Source organism: Pelophylax lessonae (assembly GCF_965119305.1).
Source record: "Pelophylax lessonae genome assembly, chromosome: 2".
In the NCBI taxonomy this organism is placed as follows: domain Eukaryota; kingdom Metazoa; phylum Chordata; class Amphibia; order Anura; family Ranidae; genus Pelophylax; species Pelophylax lessonae.
The window spans coordinates 582,775,722-582,796,177 of record NC_138769.1 but is presented as its reverse complement, the minus strand read 5'-3'; the positions used below and the strand labels follow the sequence as shown (position 1 = coordinate 582,796,177).

The 20,456-nt window shown below is 46.9% G+C and overlaps 1 protein-coding gene across 4 annotated transcripts in view; it reads left to right on the top strand.

Annotated features, from left to right (window-relative positions):
* The first annotated feature begins 10,288 nt into the window (after positions 1–10,288).
* The window catches only part of TFCP2 (transcription factor CP2), a 284,340-nt gene continuing 274,172 nt past the window's right edge, over positions 10,289–20,456 (top strand). For 2 of the 4 annotated variants that reach the window (XM_082246598.1, XM_082246597.1), the window contains exon 1: positions 10,289–10,901. In XM_082246598.1, the coding sequence (XP_082102724.1) occupies positions 10,780–10,901 (122 nt within the window). In that variant the 5' untranslated portion in view covers positions 10,289–10,779. The remainder of the gene's footprint in view (positions 10,902–20,456) is intronic. The other 2 variants (XM_082246600.1, XM_082246599.1) reach the window with 1 other exon arrangement.

The following is a 20,456-nucleotide window of genomic DNA, read 5'->3' as shown; positions in this document are numbered from 1 at the left end:
GAAGTGATAGCCACCAAGAAGGCAACCTTTTGAGACAACAAAGGCAGAGAAATCTCCCGAATTCTTTCAAAAGGAGGCTTTTGAAGAACAGATAATACCAAATTCAAATCCCATGGAGTTAGCGGTGATCGTCTCGGGGGAGCCATATAGCATACTCCCTGAATGAAAGTACAAATCAAGGCATGTGTGGCTAACAGGCATTGGAAATATATAGCCAAAGCCGACACTTGGCTTTTGATAGTGCCCAAAGCCAACCGCTGTTCAGCCCCTTTTCGCAGAAAGGCCAAAACCCTAGCAACTGAAAACAAGCGAGGGTGCACCTTCAATGATTCACACCATGAAATGTACGATTTCCAAGTACAATGGTAGATCTGCCTGGAAGTCGACTTCCTGGCCTTCAATACTGTAGGAATCACTGAGTCAGAAAGACCTCTATCTCTCAACACCTGGCTTTCAACAGCCATGCCGTTAAAGACAGGGACTGTAAAGCAGGATGTAAGATCGGACCTTTAAACAGCAGATCCTCCCTGAGAGGAAGTCTCCAAGGAGCATCGGCTTATTGGGTCCGCGTATGAAGACCGGCGAGGCCAGTCCGGAGCCACCAGAATGACCGGAAGGCATCCCACCTCTATCCTGCGCAGAAGCCGCGACAGAAGTTTTAATGGGTGAAACGCATAAATCAGCCAATACTGACCCCAAGGAGCCACCAGAGCATCTGTGGCGTCGGCCAGAAGATCTCGAGACCTGGCTACGAACCTTCTTGTTGAGGCGAGAAACAAACAGATCGACCTCGGTAGTCCCCCACTGAACACACAGGAGATGAAACACATCTGGGTGCAGGGACCACTCCCCTTGATCCAACACCTGACGACTCAGGTAATCCGCGTGGCGTTGTCTGATTGAATTCAAACTGGACAATCTTGCAGACGAGTCGTCCAATGACGCAGACATAGCTTTATTGCTCTGAGCTCCAAAACATTTATCAGAAGTCTTGACTCTTCCATTGTCCAGGTACCCTGGGCACAGAACTTCCCCAGCACCCCGCCCCAGCCCGACAGGTTGTTCCAAAACAACGGAAGGAAGGACTTGCCCTGGCACAGAGCTGGAAACTGAATCCACCACAACAGAGCAAACTTTGTGTTGTGGCTCAACTGAATCATAGAATCCAAGGACTTTGGATCCTTGTTCCATTTGACCAGAATCTCCCTTTGCAACGGTCTTGTGTGGAACTAACTGAGCAAAGGGGACCGTCTCGAAGGTCGATACCATCAGACCCAAGGCCCTCATGCAAACTCGCAGAGAGGACAGATTGTTGTCCAGCAACAACAAAATCGCCCCCTGCAACTTTTGTAGCTTGTCCGGGGGGGGGGGGGGGAGAAAAACCTTTGCCAAGGCTGAATCCAGGGTCAAGCCTAGATACTCCAGTCTCAGGACAAGAATCAGCGTGGATTTCTTGAAACTGATGTTCCAACCGAACTCTTTTAGAGTCCTGACCGTGATCTCCAAATCCCCCAACAAGGCTGAATGAAAGTCCGCTCTCAACAGGAGATCGTCCAGGTACCCTAGTACCACAATCCCCCGCTGGCTTAACAATGCCAATACCAGAGCTAGAACCTTGGTAAACACTCTGGGAGCAGAGGCGAGACCGAAGGGTAATGCCAAAAATTGATAATGTTCCTCTGCTACTGCAAAGCAAAGAAACTGCCGGTGTCCAGCGTAAATAGGGATGTGTAGTTATGCGTCCTTGATATCTACGGAGGCTAAGAACTCTCCCTGATGAAGAGATGCCACTACTGTGTGAATGGATTCCATCCGAAACCTCTGTACTCGCACTAAACGATTCATAGCCTTTATGCAAGCAGATCTTGTACCGCCTCTCATAGATCCCTTAACCGGTCTGGAGATAGATTAAGATTGGACGGGAAGAACCTGTCCGACAGTCAAGACCGGAAATCGATCTTGTACCCCTCAGTTCGTGAACCCATTTTCTTGAATCAAGGAAGTCCATGGTTCTGGAAAGAAGCAAAGATGTCCCCCCACCCCAGAAGCGGGTGAGGGCACCCCTTTATGCAGACGGGGATTTGTCTGCAGAACCTGACTGGCCGGTCTTTGATTATACCTGACCATGGCTACTTGGAACCCCCAGAAGACCTTAATGGCTTTCCTTTTTCTTGCGATCCGGAGGTATGAAAAAGCCGCCTATGACCAGTGAAGGAAGGCCCCTGTCTATGACCTGGCGTCTTACCCTTAGGGGATTGAGGGAGGAGTACTCTTCCCACCCGTAAGACCTTTGATCAGTTCATCCAGAGAGGATCCAAACAACCTCTCTCCCATAAAGGGAAGATCAGTCAAGGCCTTCTTGGAAGCCTGGTCCACCGACCAGCTTTTTAACCACTCCATGCGTCTAATGGCAATCCCCACTGCAGACACCCTGGCCACTAGGGGGGCCGCATCCAAGGACTCATCACACATGAACACAAGGGCCTGAGCCATCTGGTCCAGCAGTTCAATCAGCGCTGGGGGGAGCTGTTCAGATTCTAAGTTCCCCTTAAGTAACTTCACCCATTCAGTGACAGTCTGTGACACCAGAATGTTCACAAAGATTGGTTTTAAGATGGAACCCGCCGACACGTGTAGATGGCGGGACAGAGACTCCACCCGTCTATCCATGGGGTCTGTAAAGGCTGGAGATTCCTCCACCGGAACCACAGTAGACTTATTCAATCTGGAAAATGGGTGATCCACCTTTGGTGGCACGGTCCATCCAGTGGAAACCGCCTCCGCAAAGGGATAACAGCGTTTAAAGCGTTTGGGCACCACTAGCATGTGCTTGATGCGCCGCCATTGTCCATTAACTATATTGTTAAAAAGCTCCGGACAAGGAAACACCTTGCCTGACTTCTGGGCTTTGCGGGAGCCAAAAGACACTTGCATACCTGACGCTGTAGATTCACCTGCCATTTTTAAAGTTTCTCACACGGAAACTATGAGTGCTTCCACCAAAGCGCATTCCCATGCGGCGGCTGAAGAGGACAGGTCCTTTTCACCATCAGAATGCGAGGACACGGATCCATCTGGATAGGGAGCATCCGCAGCAACCATATCTGCCTCAGAATCTGAGGATACAAGCAATGGAGGTGAAGGCAACAGACGTTTGCGGCCATCAATGCTCAGGAGGCAGAAAAGTGAAAACGATCTCACACAAGAAATAGAAATAGAAAAAAATGCCTGGGTCATTGCTAGATCAATTGTGCCATGCCTGCTGCTTGTCCAGCGATCTGGACTACAAGAAAATGGGCACCCCATGCATTCCTATGGGGAACTAACAGGAAATGGCTGCCCATACATTGTCAATTCAAAATAATGAGCACGAATCTATAGCAAAATGGCAGCTCCCACGGCGTGCCATGCGGTCTCCTGGACCCCCGAGGGGGGGGGGGGGTCCCAGACAAGTGGCATCAGAAGGCCTTAACAAAAGAACCCACCAGAACAGTCCCCCCCTGCAGGAATGCCGCAGTGGCTTTTATATTACCACTCCCCAAGGTAGGAACCTACTAGGGGAAGGGGGGGAATAGCTGGGGGGAGGGCCTGGTATGTCCGAAAGGCCAGGGGAACCAAGAGATCTCCCAAGGGTCCGACCATTCCCAGGAGGGGGCCCACGTCCACCACAAGCCCGCCAGAGGATTGGGGGGACATCATTACTCACCATACCACAGTACCAGGTGGGCGCCACTCCAAACAGACCTTTCTTCTGTATCATAAACAGCTTGAAGGAGTCCCTGTAGGTCTTCCAGACCAAGTAGATTTCTATTCTGTTTGGTTTCTTCTACCTCACTATCTGGGTCCACATCGCCCTCATCCCCAGAGCTAGGCTGAGACCTGGCCTGAAATTCTGCATTCTCTAGGCCTTCCTCTTCCCTTGCTTGAGCAAGGGGAAGACCCTGCGAAACAGGCAGAAAAGCAGATGGGCCTGCCTTGGAAAGTAAACTCTCCTAAGAAGACAGGCCCTCTTTAGGAGCTAGCTCACATGGTTCTGAAACCTTGGGGGGAAGCTACAGAGGTGCGAAAGGACTGTATAGTGGCTAACATTTCCTCTTCCATAGATTTAAAGAAATCTTTCATTAACCCGAAGCCTCTTTACCAGCTAGTTTGTTAATACACTCATAACAAAAGGGCTTGGTGTGAGAACTAGGTAGTCTCTCACCGCAATTACCACATTTTTTAGATGAACTAGTGCCTGCAGGTAAAGGGTGTGCTTTATCAGAGGCCTCCTGGGTTCCACCTGGGGACTCTGCAAGAGAAAAGCGGATAATAAACAGATCACTCTTCTAAACCCCGAAGTAAACTGGGTACAGGTCTGCTGAGTGAGAGCACGGGATCAAGGATTATAGCTAATACTGGTACTAGTCCCATAAATAGTCCAGAAAAGACGGCACTTACCCGGTTCCTACCTGGGTTTGCCTGTAGCCACCTGGACCGACCTTCCATCCTCCTTTTCCCCGAGGTGGGTTGCGGCAGGCTTCATCTCTTTTCAGCTCTCCGGGACTGAGAGTCTGCCTTCCCACCTCAATGCGGGTCCGGTGTCTCCTCCGTGTTTGCTTCCCTCTTCCAGGTAGCGCTGCGCATGCTCCCCCTTCCAACACAAACCAGAAGTTCCGGTTTTCAAAACGAGGCTTGGAGCACGCTTTCCGGTGGTCTTTTTGAATTTCTACGGTGCCAAAAAACCCATTGTAATGGCCAGAGGACTGGAGGAGACCCTTGCTGAACAACAGGACACAGGCCTAGAGGGACCACCTTGGTGACCGACGGCCTGTGCTTTGGGGGCGACTTGTGAAAAGGTTAAGAGGTGGCAGGTAGAGTGCAGCCATCACCTGCGTTCCTGTACCTGGCTCACAGGGGGACCATCCAACTCCAAGTCTTCAAGTCAGAATAAAAAAACTTAAAGTTTCTCTGTGGGAGAAACACAATGGAACTGAGGGACAAGGGGAAGGGGTGGGCCTTTTAAGCTGTGATCTGATTTTGTTTCCTGTAGGGAGGAGCCTATCATCTCTCATATGTTTGCTGTCCTGGAAGGTGAGAGGAGAAAAAAGTGTAAAACAATGCTAAGGGACAACCCCCACCACTCTGGTAGACCACCCGGTTGCTAGCCACAGAGCACCAATCGATCCTCAGTAGAGAGGAGGACCCCACCAGGCTCACCACCCCGCAGAAATCAGGCACAGCAGCCACCAGGAGAATCTGCACTGCACGGACGATCAGGAAACGAAAAGATCCAGGAGTCAGCAACTGGGGATGAGGAGGTCACTGTCATGGACGCCACTATTTTCAATGGCAAACCACCGAAAAATGGCCACCGGACTACACAAACATGGCCATGCATTAAGCACATAGGCTACAAGAAAATGGTGGCCCCCCAGGAGGGATCCCTAGGTCTCAGAAAACAGGAAAAGCAGGAAGGGGGTCCCCTAGCAGAAGCCCCCACCAGGTACAGCCCCCCCCATAGCTGATCGCCGGTGGCGCATCTCCCATGCTAGCACAGCACCCTGCCCACACCCCAGGTGGTGGACCAGGCCACCCCACAGCCCCAGCATCAGTGAAGGAGGGGGGCGATATGGCTCACAGGGACCACCAGACCGATGAGGGGGGTGCTCAATGGGAAGTAGGGGAACCCAGGGGTCCGACCGTCCCAAGGAGAGGCCTACGTCCTTCAGGGGGAGGGGGGAACAGTTACTTACCATACCAGGAACCTGGCAGGCACCACTCCAGACAGAACCTCCTCTCCATTGAAATGGGGGGGGGCTGTGGGCCAGGAGGAACACTGCGACTCCGGCCAAAACCCAGGTCGTATACGACCTCACGAGGCATTTAACTCGCAGGGCAGCCCCCATCCGGTGGGGCTATGTTGTGGCCGACCTAGTGCGGAGCGGAGGTCTGCTCGCGCTCGCTGGCCAGACTGGGGTGACCACTGGATCTAGATTATCCATCCCTTCGCCTAGTCTGGAAGTTGATTGTAGATCTCACAGGAAAAAATCCAGGTGAAAAAAGTTCTATCCAAAAAGAAAAAATTGCCAGAACCAAAGATCCCAGCAAGGAACTAGGACCCTACTCCTGACTAGGCAGAAAAAACTGAGTACCTATAGCAGAGAGAGGGAGTATACCCCCTGAGACTGCTCATAGGCGTAGCCAGACTTTTTTTTCTGCCTAGTGTCCTACTCCTTAGGGAAGTACTGCAAATGCTGCGATTATTTATATGCACAAGCGTTTTTCATCACTTTTTCTGTAAGTGTGTTTTTTTACCTTTATTATTAAATGGTTTACATGGGTACACACTATATGAATTTTCTATTTCATTGAGCTCTTTGTGGAAGAATTTCCTGTTGTAGTCACCAGTGGTTATCCTCCTCCTGAGTTACATTCTGAGGATGATGAGTCTGAAAGCATTATTGACTTCTGAAGGATTTTCAATATCTATAATACAGTGGCATCTACATTTCTCTTAAGCTTGAATGATCCAAAGAGTATACACTCTATTGGGTCCAGGATATCTGGTAAGCCTTTTGATTTACCTGTTTCATCGGTGGTGGACATATGCACTTTTGTGGTGGACATATTACAGATCATTCATTTTGATGGACTATTTTTACTTAATCGCATAGTATTCATGGACTTTATGGTCACATATGCACTTTATGTATTTGCACTTTTTTCTTAATTTTGCACATATATTTGCACTTTTAGTCACTTTCCTGGAAAGTGTATGTATTGTTATATACATTTTGCACTACATACTTTTAAATTCATATGTGTTTGCACATTTTTTACTTATTTTGCACATATATTTGCACTTTAACCACTTCTGGATCGGAAGGATTTGCCCCCTTAATGACCAGGCCATATTTTGCGATTCGGGACTGCGTTACTCTAACGGACAATTGCGTGGTCGTGCGACGCTGTACCTAAATAAAATTGATGTCCTTTTTTCCCCACAAATAGATCTGTGATTTGTTGGTATTTGATCACCTGTACGATTTTTTTTTTTGTTTTGCGCTATAAACAAAAAAAGAGCGACAATTCTGAAAAAAAAAGAATATATACATTTTTCACATTCTGCTATAAAACATTCCCAAAAAAAAATTTTAAATTCACATTTTTTTAACATTTTAGGCCAATTTGTTTTCTGCTACATATTTTTGGTAAAAAAAAAAAACAATCACAATAAGCGTATTTTGATTGGTTTGCGCAAAGGGTATCGCGTCTACTAACTACGGGAAAGATTTATCATTTTTATTGGTTTTTTTACTAGTAATGGAGGTAATCTGCGTTTTTTTGCGGTGGACAGATAGGACCCCTGACATTTTTGTCACTTTTAGGTGGACCAGTGACATTACTTCAGTAATCAGTGCTAAAAATACGCACTGTTACTGTAAAAATGACACTGGCAGGAAGGAGTTAACACTGTGGATGATCAAGGGGTTAAATATGTACCTAGGGGTGTGTTTCTAACTGTGGGGTGGCGTGGCTTGTGAAATAATCACAGAGACCTGTGTTCCTATAGAGAAGGATCACAGGAGCTCAGTGATCATTCCAGGGAGAACGGTCAGCTGTGATTAAACAGCTGCTCGTCCTCTCTCAGTGGGGAATGATCGCGGGTGTTAGGCGGCAATCGGAGCCGCCTGCCCCATGCATCGGCTTCCCCGCTGAGGAGCAGGGGCACGCCACCAGCGGCGCTCGCTCGCTCCCTAACCTTCTGTTTCCATCATTCTGCCCGTGTGTACCCTGTTTTACAGTACAGACTAATTTTGGTAGCATAATTATTAATGGGGAATGTCTGTTTCTTGCCAAAGAACATTATTTTTTTATCATGTTATTATGGGTAAGATTCTGCTTTAAAGGATAAGTTTGCTTTTTTTTTTTTTTTTATTGAGGGTGTAACATGTTACAGAAAAAAAATGCACATTGTTTTTACCTGCAAAAAGAATGCATTTATTATTTTTTTTCTAAAAGGCAAACTTATCCTCCAAGTGTAACTAAAAGCAAAATGCTGTTAGTTTTGGATGAAGTGAAGAGGGAATAGAACTTCTGTCAGTTTTTATTGCAGTCTGTGCTCCCGTTAGGGAGATTCACTCTCTCTATTCATCCTGTTTGCCATTATCATTAAAAGAAAATACCAAATTGTCGGTTTTTCCCCAGAAAAGTAAAAAAGGGGAAATCTTCCAATGGGGACACTAGTTCTGGTGACCTGGGGGTCCCCAAGAGATTCCCCTAATTTGCATTGATTTCAGCTCACTCTCTGTTTGGCTCTGGGACAGGAAGTGAAGGGAAATTTCCGCAATGGGACATAGATGACATTAACCTCCCTGGCGGTATGATTATGTCAGGAATTATGTACCAAAAGCGGTACAATTTTTTGCATGGAAATTTGGCGTTATGTATTATAGGCCTACAATTCTTAGTAATTACTGACTTAAACCTGACCAAAACAAGACTCTAGTAGACATCCCAGATGTGATAAATTTGAAACACAAATACATGAATTATAATCTAATCAATAATATAATTTTATTATATAATATAGAATATAAATATATATTATACATATATGTTATAATTATATTATTGATTAGATTATAATTCCTGCGTTTGTGTGGGATGTCTACTATATATATATATATATATATATATACACATACATACATACACACACATAATATATATATATTTTTTTTTTTATGTTGGTGCAACTTTCGAATTTCCCTCCCAGTTCCGCTCACATGCACCATTGCTGCTGCAGGGAACGGAACATCTACCCCAAGCGTGACTCGGGGATACCGATAGTAGCATGAAAAATCCTCCCCGAGTCACGCTCAGGGATACCGCTAAGGGAGTTAAAAAATCTGACAGGGATTATAACCCTCCCTTACTCTATCCAAAATGAAAAAAAAAAACACTTTGCCTATAGTTCCGCTTTAAGCCCTTGTTAATTGAATACAGCTTTGAAATTTTGCAATTTAGTCTGAACTTGCAAGACTTCGTAGACGCATTGTCAGGTCAGACTTGAAAGACATCTGTGCGGCTTCATGCATGGATGTCTATTGAGGTCGCACATGAAATTAGTAAAAGTAGTGCAGGAACTACTTTTGCAAATTGGTGCAGTGCCCCAAAGTCAGCGTCGCACTGATTGGAACGGTTCCATTGCCAGGAATAGGCTGTGTCTTGTCAAGCGATTTGACCTGTCAGATTGAATGACAAATTGCTTCAATGTGAACAAGGGTGGTTTCCTGTGAAAAAACTCTCCAGCAAAGTCACTATAGGCACTTTTTCACTGCATGGTATGGATCAGTTTGGTGCTTTTCCACTGCATGGTACGGGTTAGAACGGTACAGCGGTGCTCTTCCACTGCATGGTACGTGTTAGCACGGTACAGCGGCGCTCTTCCACTGCATGGTACGTGTTAGCACGGTACAGCGGCGCTCTTCCACTGCATGGTACGTGTTAGCACGGTACAGCGGCGCTCTTCCACCGCATGGTACATGTTAGAACGGTACAGCGGCGCTCTTCCACTACATGGTACAGCGTCGGTACGTCTCATTTAAACAGTACCACCTCGCTTGGGGTTCCAAGCAGGCCATACCTAGACCATATCCCACAATCCTTTGCATGCAGCATTGATTGTTTGTCACTACTAGCCACTGATTGGTAAGAGAATCGTTGTAATCCCACCAACTTAGTACTACAACAGTGGAAAAGCAAACCGAGCTGAGTAGAGCCTATACAGTGCTGAAAGGTGCCGACTCTTACCATGCAGTGGAAAAGCAAACTGAGCCAAGCAGTGCCAAGTGGAGCCGAGCCATAACTTGCAGTGGAAAAGTGCCATATCACAGCTTAGCAGGCTCATGTTAGGTCTGCCGGGTGAATAATTCTGTTCCCTCATTACTTCCTGTGACAGAGAAAAAAGTTAGAGAACCCCTTAGCAATGTATGAAGCTCCCGCCATTCTATCTAGTCGGAGTTATATTTGCACCGCCCTGTAAAAGCCGGCAGAGCTCTGAAGAGAACAGAATATCACCGAACGCCTCGCGTGCTGATACACTACACTACACGTCACGCCGCGCACAACTTCCTCTCACGCCTAGTCCATGCCTCTTACTAGCCAATGACACGCAGGTTCGTTCGGTAGCTCCGCCCTCTGGTTATTCTGCGTGCATCGGGCTCCCATCACAAGCCTCCGAGAGCTACGATTTGCCTGGTATTCGATTGGTGGCTAGTCATCGAAAGGGCGTGGTGTAAGCGCGTCACGGTGTGCGTCGTGTGGGCCGTCGCAGCCGCTGCTCTGGCTTCCTCCATGTTGCCTTGTTAAACAGCCTCGGCGGCTTGTCACCTGTGTCCGGAGGGAGCCCTGCCCGGGGACGGAAGCTGCCAGCCCGCCTGACACTCTACATGTGTTTCTCCGTGCGCTGGGAGGGCGGCTGCCGAGAGCCAGTGGCCGAGCTTTCCCTGTAATGCCTCCCTCAGCAGCTGCCGCAATCACTATGATTTCCTAGAAAGCCGGAGCTACCGACTCCACAGACCGTCTCCCGCCCAGACGTCCGAGCCCTGGCATGTCCGCCTGTGTCAGCGCCATTATTCCTTACGGAAGGGCCTCCGCTCTCCGCGGGTAGAAGGAAAGTGCTGCTGTCGCCGCCGGACTCCACACCCTTCCCCCATCAACACACCCTCCGAGCTCCACATCTGGCCACTGGGACACTAGAGGTGCGAGATCGGCCCGCTTCACTCCGCAAACATGGCCTGGGCTCTGAAGCTTCCCCTGGCAGATGAGGTGATAGAGTCGGGACTGGTGCAGGACTTCGATGCCAGCTTGTCTGGAATAGGGCAGGAGCTGGGTGCTGGCGCCTACAGTATGAGGTAATGATGAGGAGTACTTCTCTCCAGGAACAGTCCTGTGAGGTGCAAAGTCTGATTGCTGCTTTCCCTCCCAATCTCACTGCACTGCTCCAACACAACATGCTTTCTGCATAATCTTCAGCTTGTGCTCTTCTGGTCCTACCTATCCTGGGGAATCACAGGAGCCGGGCACTGTGTTTACTGATGTGACCCAGAGCCAGACAGGAGCTGCTAAAATCCACCAAGCTAGGCTCTGCAGGGAGCCTGACATTAAAGCGGAGTTCCACCCAGTGAACTTTTATTAAAAATACCCCCGGGACAGTCAGGGCTAGTACATTCCACAATGGCTAGCCTCTAATCTGTCCCGGGTTGCACTTACCTTTTAGAAGAAATACTTACCTTGAAAATGTATTGTCCAGCGCTGCCATCTCAGGTGTGGGCAGCTTGAAGCCAGCGCGGTCCTCTTCTGCGTCCTCTTCCTTCTTCGGTCCCACGATGCACTGCACCGGCCCCGCTGTCACTTCCGGTGCCGCAGCGTCATCCCTGCACAGCTTCTCGGCATGCCCAGAAGCTGTTTTGCGAGGTATGACGGCGCCTGCACTGGAACTGACGTCGGGGCCGGTGCAGGCGCATTGATTCCTGGGAGCGATGACGTTCAGCTCCCAGGAATCATTGCATGCCAGGAAGTGACTAATCGCCGAGGGGAGGAAGAGGAAGTAAGGTGAGTATATTATCTTCTAAACGAGGTAAGTTAAAAAAAATTGCGATTATCCATTTGTTTTTCATGTGACCCGGAGCAAGAAGATGGAGGTAAGTATCATTTTAGGGTGGAACTCCACTTTAATGTCTGGATTCACACATTCCTGACTGGAAGCTGGCTCAGCCTCTGAACTTGGCGCTGGGAGACTGAGCCAGCCGCTTCTGGGGGGCGGGGGGGGGGGCGGAGACTGATAGTTACTGTTCATAGCAGACCAGAGAACTGAGTGATAAGCAGCCTTTGATCGCTCAGTTCTCGGGTGTAAAGCTGCTGGGAGACCGCTGCATTATTGAATCATTACTACATCTACTTAGATGACTGAGAAATCTTGCACTTCTTTTTAATGCTTGCTGTCTGGGACAATTCTGACAATTTCTCGCGTACATGTAATTTTCTGCTTTTTTTTTTTTTTGAACCCACAAACATATATTCATATTGGCCAAAAGCAAATGCATCCAATAACCCCGCTCCCGCCTCACTGTCTTTGACGGCAGAGGGAGCCATGGCCTCCTGCTGCTGCCCCTCAACCAGTCAGGAGGGAGAGACCCAAGAGAGCCTCAGGTCTCGTGCATGTCGATGTCAACATCTGGCTTAGGTAAGTATTAGGGGGTGCTGAGGGGGAAAACTGCACACCTGAGGTTTTTTACCTTTATGCAAAGAATGCATGAAGCTAAAAAAACTTCAGCCTTTACAACCACTTTAAAGAGGAACTACGCTGCATCTGAGCAACACAAGCCAAAAGCATTATTTAAAGTGATTGTAAAAGTTTTGTGCTTTTATTTAAAAAAAAAAAACTTCCCCTGTGCAGTTGGTTTTGCACAGGGCAGCTTGGATCCTCTTTCTCGGGTCCCACTTTGCTGCTCCTGGCCCCTCCCTCCTGTTGAGTGCCTCCACAGTAAGCAGCTTGCTATGGGGGCACTCGAGCCGAGCTGCAGCCCTGTGTGTCCAGTCAGACAGGAGCTGCAGTCTGGCCTCTCCCCCCGATTGGGTGACTGACAGTGGCGGGAGCCAGTGGCACTGCGGCTGTGTCTCAGCCAATCGGGAGGGAGGGTCCCGAACGGCCAAGAGACTCGTGGTTGTTGCTGGACAGAGATGAGGCTTTAAGTATTAGGGGATGCTGGGGCGGCTGCTATACACAAGACTTTTTATCCTAATGCATTAAGATATAAAAAAAACTTTTGACTTTACAACTCCTTTGATTTTTAATATTCAAAGCCAACTCCCCCACCCATACCTGTCTCCATGCTTTATTTTGCTGAGAAATCCCTTTAAAAAACACCCCCATTTATTTCTGGCCACGGCTATCTTGAGGAAGCGCAGATGATTCATGTAGCATTGACTTTCAGGTAACCATCTGCCCTTAGCTCAGTCATGCAGGCAGGAGAATGTACTTACTAAGATCTACGAAGACTCCTGGGATGTATGACCTTGTTTGTCTAGGCCTTGAAAGAAACCATAAGTAAATGTAGAAAACCAGTAACTAAAATTATACTAATTACAAAAGCCAGCAACATACGTATAAAAAGTAGTCAGTGTCGATTGAGAGTGAAGTTCTAATTTAAATGGTCGGTGTTTTAATTTTATGGTAAACACTTTTTGCGCAGCGGTTTGTCAAATGCAAATTTTTCAGGAAAAAATATGTTTTAATGAACACACCTACAATATAAAACCCTATTTTGAAGGAAAATGTAGAGGAGTGTTATGCTAAGTATGGATAAATAACATCATCGTGCTTTAAAACTGCGCACGCCCATTGAATGGCGACAGACTCTGGTACGTTAAATTATCCATTGATGCTTCAGGTTACCAGTTTAGAGGAAAAGGTGAGCTCTGGTGCTAGAACTGCTTGCACTCTGTGTGGTGCGATTACCGTTTACATGTGTGCGGGAACTACGTGCACCTTCACATTTGCACGGGCGTTGGGGGTGCTTTAAACTTTAATTAAAATTTTTGTTTACGCTGATACTTCATCATTTTAATCACCCGTGTCATGGTTTTTATGTTGTGGGTTCTTTTTATCTGTGACCCACTGGGGAGATTTCCATTCACTCCCTTTCCCATAGCCATAACTGGAATTGAGAGGAAATCCATCCAAAGTAAGGGGATCCGTGGTTGTTGTCAGAACTTGTCTCGATTGAAAGATTTCCCTTTGATTTCTGATCTGGCAGCAACTCAAAATTTGGCATTTTCTTCTACTTTCACACTCTAATGGTAAACAGGACACTGAGTTCCCAGCACCACTAGAGAACTGACCACAGTATGCTCTCATGCTTGGTTTTAAATAGAAAAGCAGAGGGACTGGCAGGAACACCATGTATTAAACACAAAGGAAGCATTACCAGGAGAACAGGATACTTTCTCATACAAGTACATGGTACAGCAGGCACATATCAGGAATATGAAATGTTGGTTTTACATACTCTTTAAAATAGTCTCAGCAGTTTGGTAAAATTATCCCTCTCTTGTTCATTGACAGACATGACTCCTTCTCTTCTTGACCATTGGGTTATACTGCCCCCTACAGGAGGACACTAGGCACTAAAAAGCTTGACTATGCCTATAGGGCTGTCCCAGGGGGTATACTCCCGCTCTCAGCTATAGGCACTCGGTTATGAGCCGGCTTTTGCCACATTCTCTTAAGGGGGGCTTGTTGGAGTTGCTGTTGGCCAGATTTTTCCTGGTGCGCAACAGGGGATTGAGCAGGGTTCCTCGCCACCCTAAGGGGTTTGGTGACTAGGGCAGGGATGTCCTTTGGGCTCCCTGCTGCAGCTTTTGGGCTGGGGGAGCAGATGGTTTAGCATCTGCGGGTCTGCGCCTCACATGGCCATATCGGGCCAAAATTTTAGGCCGTGTCTTTGCGGCATACTGTTCGGGAGCTATGTGAGTGCAATCAGGGTGGCTGAAGCCACTACCCTCCATTTGGGCATCCATCCTCCCTTCTGCTGCCCCTAGGTGGAAGGCTCCGCTGGGGCTCGAGCCCAAGCGGCTAGGCGTCCACGAAAATTTAGACCGTGCCTTGCGGCCTACTAGGCCATGCAGCCGAGTCGGGCGCCTCCATTGGGGGGTGGCCTCAGTGAAGTTGGCTGAAGCCCTGCTCTTCTTTTGGGAATCTGCCTGGCTGGAATCCGTGCACTTGCGGCTGGGCCTCCACAAAAATTTAGACCGCTTATTGCGGCCTACTAGGCCATGCAGCCAGCTGGCTAATTCCTTGGAAGGGGTGGTGCTGTAGGAGCAGTTTATTTTTTTGATGGCAGCCATGCCGCCATTATTGTGTAGGGCACTTGCCCCTTTTAGCGCTGTGGAACCATCAGGGTACTCTGCCAGCGCTTTTAAGGGGGCTATTTCCTATTATGCAGGCCTCTATAGAGGGCCTCGAAGGGTAACACCCCCCCCCCTCTCTAACCCTCTCCTCGTTGTTTTGCGGAGTCCAGTAGGTGGTCCATTTGTGGGCCCTTGAGTGCTAAGATAGTGAGGATGATTCCTCTGCTCCTCTAGCATGCATGAAGAGGCGCTGGTGGATGCACTGATTGTGTCAGTGTGGACCAGGGCAAGGGGTTTTACTCCCACATTTTTGTGGTGAAGAAACCCTCGGGGAGTTATCATTTAATACTGAATATTACACACTCTAAATCGCTCGATAAAATACAAGCATTTTCGCATGGAATCGGTGCATTTCATAGGAAATCTATATCCGGAATGTTTCATGGCAACACTGGACCTAAAGGATGCTTATTTTCACACCCCCATTCACCTAGCTTACCAAAAGTTTTTTTTTTTACGACTAGCAGTAAAGCTGGGGTCGGAAGTCTTGACATTTTCAATTCCAGGTGCTGCCCTTCGGGTTGTCCTCAGCCCCACGCATCTGCACTAAAGTCTTGGGTGAAGCTTTGGCCTCGATAAGACAGAAGTTGATTCTGATCATCCCCCTACCTGGACGACCTCCTAGTAGTGGCCGGCTCAAGTCAAACAAACTAGTAAGGATCTTCCTCGGGAGTTCCTCGGGTCACTAGGCTGGATGATAAACAGAGAAAAGTCTTAGAGAAAAGTATTATCTGATGCCTTCCCAAAGAGTGACGTATCTCGGGTACGAGATTTCCTCTCTGGACCAAAAGATTTTTCTTCCAAAAGTCAAGGTTTTAAAGATGGCTCACTTGGGGGCCTCTTTACAAACAACCAGTGAGTCTCGTTCAGGGACATCTCAAGAGTTGTGGGCCTTATGACCTCCTGTTTTACGGCCGTACCTTGGGTACGGTTTAGACAGGGTCTCCAAATTCCCTGGAGATGAAGGTAAAAATTCCCTATGGTGGTAATCACCACTCCACCTCACCAAGGGATTGGAATGGGTTATTCAAGTTTCTCTGAGAATAACCAGAAGCAAGCTCTTTTGGATGGGGGGCCCATCTCCAGAGCCAAATAGCGCAGGGAGAATGGTCCCCACTGGAATCAAAGGCATCATCGAATAAAAAGGAGCTCATGGCAGTACAGAAAGCCTTAGAGGTCTTTCAAGCGGAAATTAAGGAATGTCATCTGCAGATTCGATCCAACAACATTACAACGGTAGCATACCTTAACAAGCAGGGGGGTACGCAAATTCGGAGATTGCAATTCACAGCCCAGAAGATTTTTTTTCTTGGGTCGAAGTGAATCTGGCCTCCATTTCAGTTCTTCATCTGAGGGGGACTCGGAATTGCTTAGCGGACCACCTCAGTGGCTACCGGGTGTGTCAGGACAATTGGTCCCTCAACCTGAAAGATTTTGCAGAAATTGTGGCCAGGTGGGGTCTACTAGAGGTGGACCTATTTGCAGCCCAAGCAAACCGCAAAACAAAGAGATTTTTTTTTCCCCTGAACCCAAGAGATCAGTCTCTGGGGATCAATGCCTTTGCAAATCCCTGGTCATTCAACCTTTTGCTATGCCTTTCCCCCAGTCAGGTTAATCTCGGAAGTCCTTTGGAAATTTCTCAGAGAAGATACCACTTTGATTCTAATACTCCCATTTGGCCCAAGAGGCTGTGTTTCTCACGCCTGCAGTCTTTATCCTCAAGGCCTCCAATAACTCTTCCCTTGAGACAGGACCTGTTGGCTCAGGGTCCGGTATCTCATCTTCAAGGTTGACAGCTTGGTATCTGAAGCTCCCAGGGGTTCTCAGACAAAGTAATGAAGACTTTAGTCAGTTGTCTTAAGCCTGTCAGGAGCAATATACTCCAAAGTCTGGAAGAAATTTAACTCCTGGCTGACTGAAAATCAGACTATCCACTGATGTGCTGTCTATTTTGTAATTTTTTTCAGGAGGGTGCCGATAAGGGCCTTTACCTTAGTACCTTAAAAGTGCAGGCTGCTGCCATTAGTATTTTTCTCCAATACTCCCTTCGGGAAAATTCCGTTATAGCTAGGTCAATAACCCGGTCTAAACCAATAGCCGTCAGATCATGTCCAACTTGGAACCTAGCTTTAGTCCTTAGTGACTGTTCCTTTCGAGCCTCTGAAGGATTTAACAGTGAAATTACTCACACTGAAACCTGCGTTCCTGATTGCAGTAACGTCAGCTCGAAGAGTCAGTGAATTGCAGGCCCTCTCGATTTTAGAGAGCCTTTTCTTATGATTTTTGAGTGTAGTGTTAAAAACCAACCAAGGGTTTTTACCCAAGGTAGCCACTTCCTTTCATAAATCACAGGATATTGTACTACCTACCTTTTTGTGGTTGTCCAAAAAACTAAAATTCTTTTCTTTGTCATTTTTTGGAGGTCAGAAGAATTCTTCTGGCTTACATAGAGGTGACTAAAACCTTTAGGAAATGTGAATCCTTATTTGTACTTTTTTCTGGCAGACACAAGGGCAATACAGCTTCTAAAGCCACCATAGCTAGGTGGATAAAGCAGGCTATTACAGAAGCCTATAAAGCAAAAAAGGCTGCTCCACCTTTTTGTCATCGCACATTCAACAAGGGCCTTGTCCGCGTCCTGGGCTGAAAGGGCTGGTGCCTCACCAGAACAAATCTGATAGGCAGCTACTTGGTCTAACCTTTCGACCTTTGTTAGACATTATCGCCTGGACCTCCTCTTAGGAGCACGCATTTGGTCGAAAGGTGCTCCAGGCAGTAGTCCCTCCCTAGACTGGTAAGTTCTTGCTCATCGTCTCATGGGCTGTCCTGGAAGACGACTTGAGAAAAGCTGAGTTAGACTTACTGGTAACTCCTTTTCTGAGAGTCTTCCAGGACAGCCGGATTCCCACCCGGTGATGTCTTGTATTATACATGTTTGTTTTACAGGAATGTCCTACGGTTCTCGGGAATACTGAAGTGTGAGGACTGGAGGACCGCCTTATATCTGATTTGGATTTAAATGTGTTTTCTGTCCTGTTAAGAGGAGCCCTAGGTCTCATGGGCTGTCCTGGAAGACTCTCCGAAAATAAGTTACCGGTAAGTCTAACTCTACTTTTTTTTTTTTTTGACACGGCTTGTAACAAAACTGCCAATAGCTGCGTGGGTGTATACCCCATGGGACTGCCTCATAGGCGTAGTCAAGCTTTTTCCTGCCTAGTGTCCTGCTCCTGTAGGGGGCAGTATAATCCAATAGTCAAGAAGATAAGGAGCTGTGTCCTTCAGTGAAGATCAGAGAAATAGTTTTTACTGTAAGTCAAAAATCCCTTTTTGTGGGGAAAAAAAGGAATTTATCTCAGAACATGCACCTGTATTTGTGCACCAAGCCTAAAAGCTGCCCCTTCAGCACATTATACTCACCCCCCCCCCCCCCCTTCATGCATCCCAACTGCTTCATTTGTCTGGGAGAGAAGTTATCCCCAATACCTCCTGAGTAATAATGAAGTATGTGACTTGCTCCCCCATCTCACATGTGAAGTGCTGGTGCCTGGCAGTTGGCCACTTGTGTACCCAGTCCTGTTTAGGTGTGGAGAAAATCCTTAGCTCTGTGTTAACTTAACTTTAAAGTAAAACCAAAGTCAAAGTACTTGCCTTTTCTGAGGGTGCTGGTCTTCTGCCATCTTCATTGGCTGACACAGGGTGGCATTAATCCTGCATGTGCGAAGGAAACGGTCATCCCGGCAAACAGAAGCTGTGTCGGTAATGTAAACTGACCTGTGTTTCAGACCTCTTTCTCTGAATGCACAGAGCCCTAATTGATGGTACCACTTGGTAGAGTGCTCAGCTGCTGCCTGTCATCTCGCCGCTCTTCAAAGGGCTCTTTCACACGGCCGCTCCGTGTGTCCGCAAATCATCCTATTTTTTTGCGGACATAATGTAAGTCAATGGCATTGCGGATGTCAGCGGAATACCATCCGCTGACATCCGATTTTCTTCCTTTCAGTTCTGTTCCATTTTTTGGAACGGAACAGAACCCTATTTTTTCATCCGTTCAAAAAACGGAAAGGAAGGAAAATCGGATGTCAGCGGTGTCATCCGCTGACATCCGCAATGCCCATAGACATACATTATGTCCGCATATCATCCGCAAACGGATGGGATGATATGCGGACATACGGAGCGGATGACACAAATGTCATCCGCTCCGTGAAAAAAAAAAAAAAAAAGTCCCGCAGCGGAGCTTTCACACAGAGCGGCTGTCTGAAAGAGCCCAAAGTCTTCTGAAAAGTGATTATTCTTCAGAGGGCAAAGCTCATATAAGACGGGGCCATACATTATTCAATTATGTTTTTACTTTAGATTTATCAAAAACCATGTAATGTGAGGTCACATTCACTTTCAATTTATATGCATTCAGGCAGACCCTTGCACTACATAGTTAAAGATAAATGTAAAGTAAATTGTATAATGTATGGCCGCCTAAATGTGCCCTCAGAAAACCTGCTCTGTTAAGAGTGGCAGGGTGCCACCGTCATAAATGTGATGTTTCTTTGCAGTGCCTGCGGTTAGATGTCAGTGTTTTAAAGCTCTATATTACAGCACAGGTGCACTGTAAAATCCAGCACCAGTGTCCTCCCTCCCCCACCATCTTTTTTTTTTTTTTTTTTTTTTTTTTTTTTTTGACTTTCCTCTCAATAACAATATATGAACATTTTTACACTTTTTTTTTTTTTCTTTTGGCCAGTCATGTGATGTCCCAGGATCCCTTTCTTCTTCTTCCTGTGTCAGTGGTGGATAGTTCTCTATTCTGCAGAGACTGGCACTCCTATAGTGAATTAGTCACTAAATGCAATGGGCTCCCTCAGTGATTAATATTGAGGCTTGGGGCATATGAGGGGGATGGGCGAGCCTTCTTGGTATTTTAATATTTGTCCTGGAATTCAGGCACTCTGGGAGATCTTGAAAGGAATGTCCAGGCACCAGTGCCTGCTTTTCTTGCAAGCTGCATTTTTAGCTTGTGTGTTGGGTGGAAACCTAAAGTAAAGCAGAAACCATGTCTCCAGAAACCTATGGCAGCTTATTTATTTAGCCAAGGGTCAATCCCATTTAGTCTAGATCTAAAAGTGTGTGTGTGTGTGTGTGTGTGTGTGTGTGTGTGTGTATATATATATATATATATATATATATATATATATATATATATATATATATATTCCCTGTCTGTCACTTATGCAGTGGGCTCTCATTCTTCCGCTGATGACCACATGTCGCAAAAAGGATGAGGGATCTATATAATGTAAAAACGCATGCACATCCACACACACACACATCGAGATGCATTGATTTACACAGGTGGGGTTTTGTGCTGCATAATCAGTGTGTTTGTTAGATATGTAAATCACTTTGTTTTTAGAAATTGTTGAAACATTTTGTGATTTTTGTATTGAACTTCAGAGAAGAGGCTATCAATTTCCAATTATTTTCACTACACTTTTATGTTT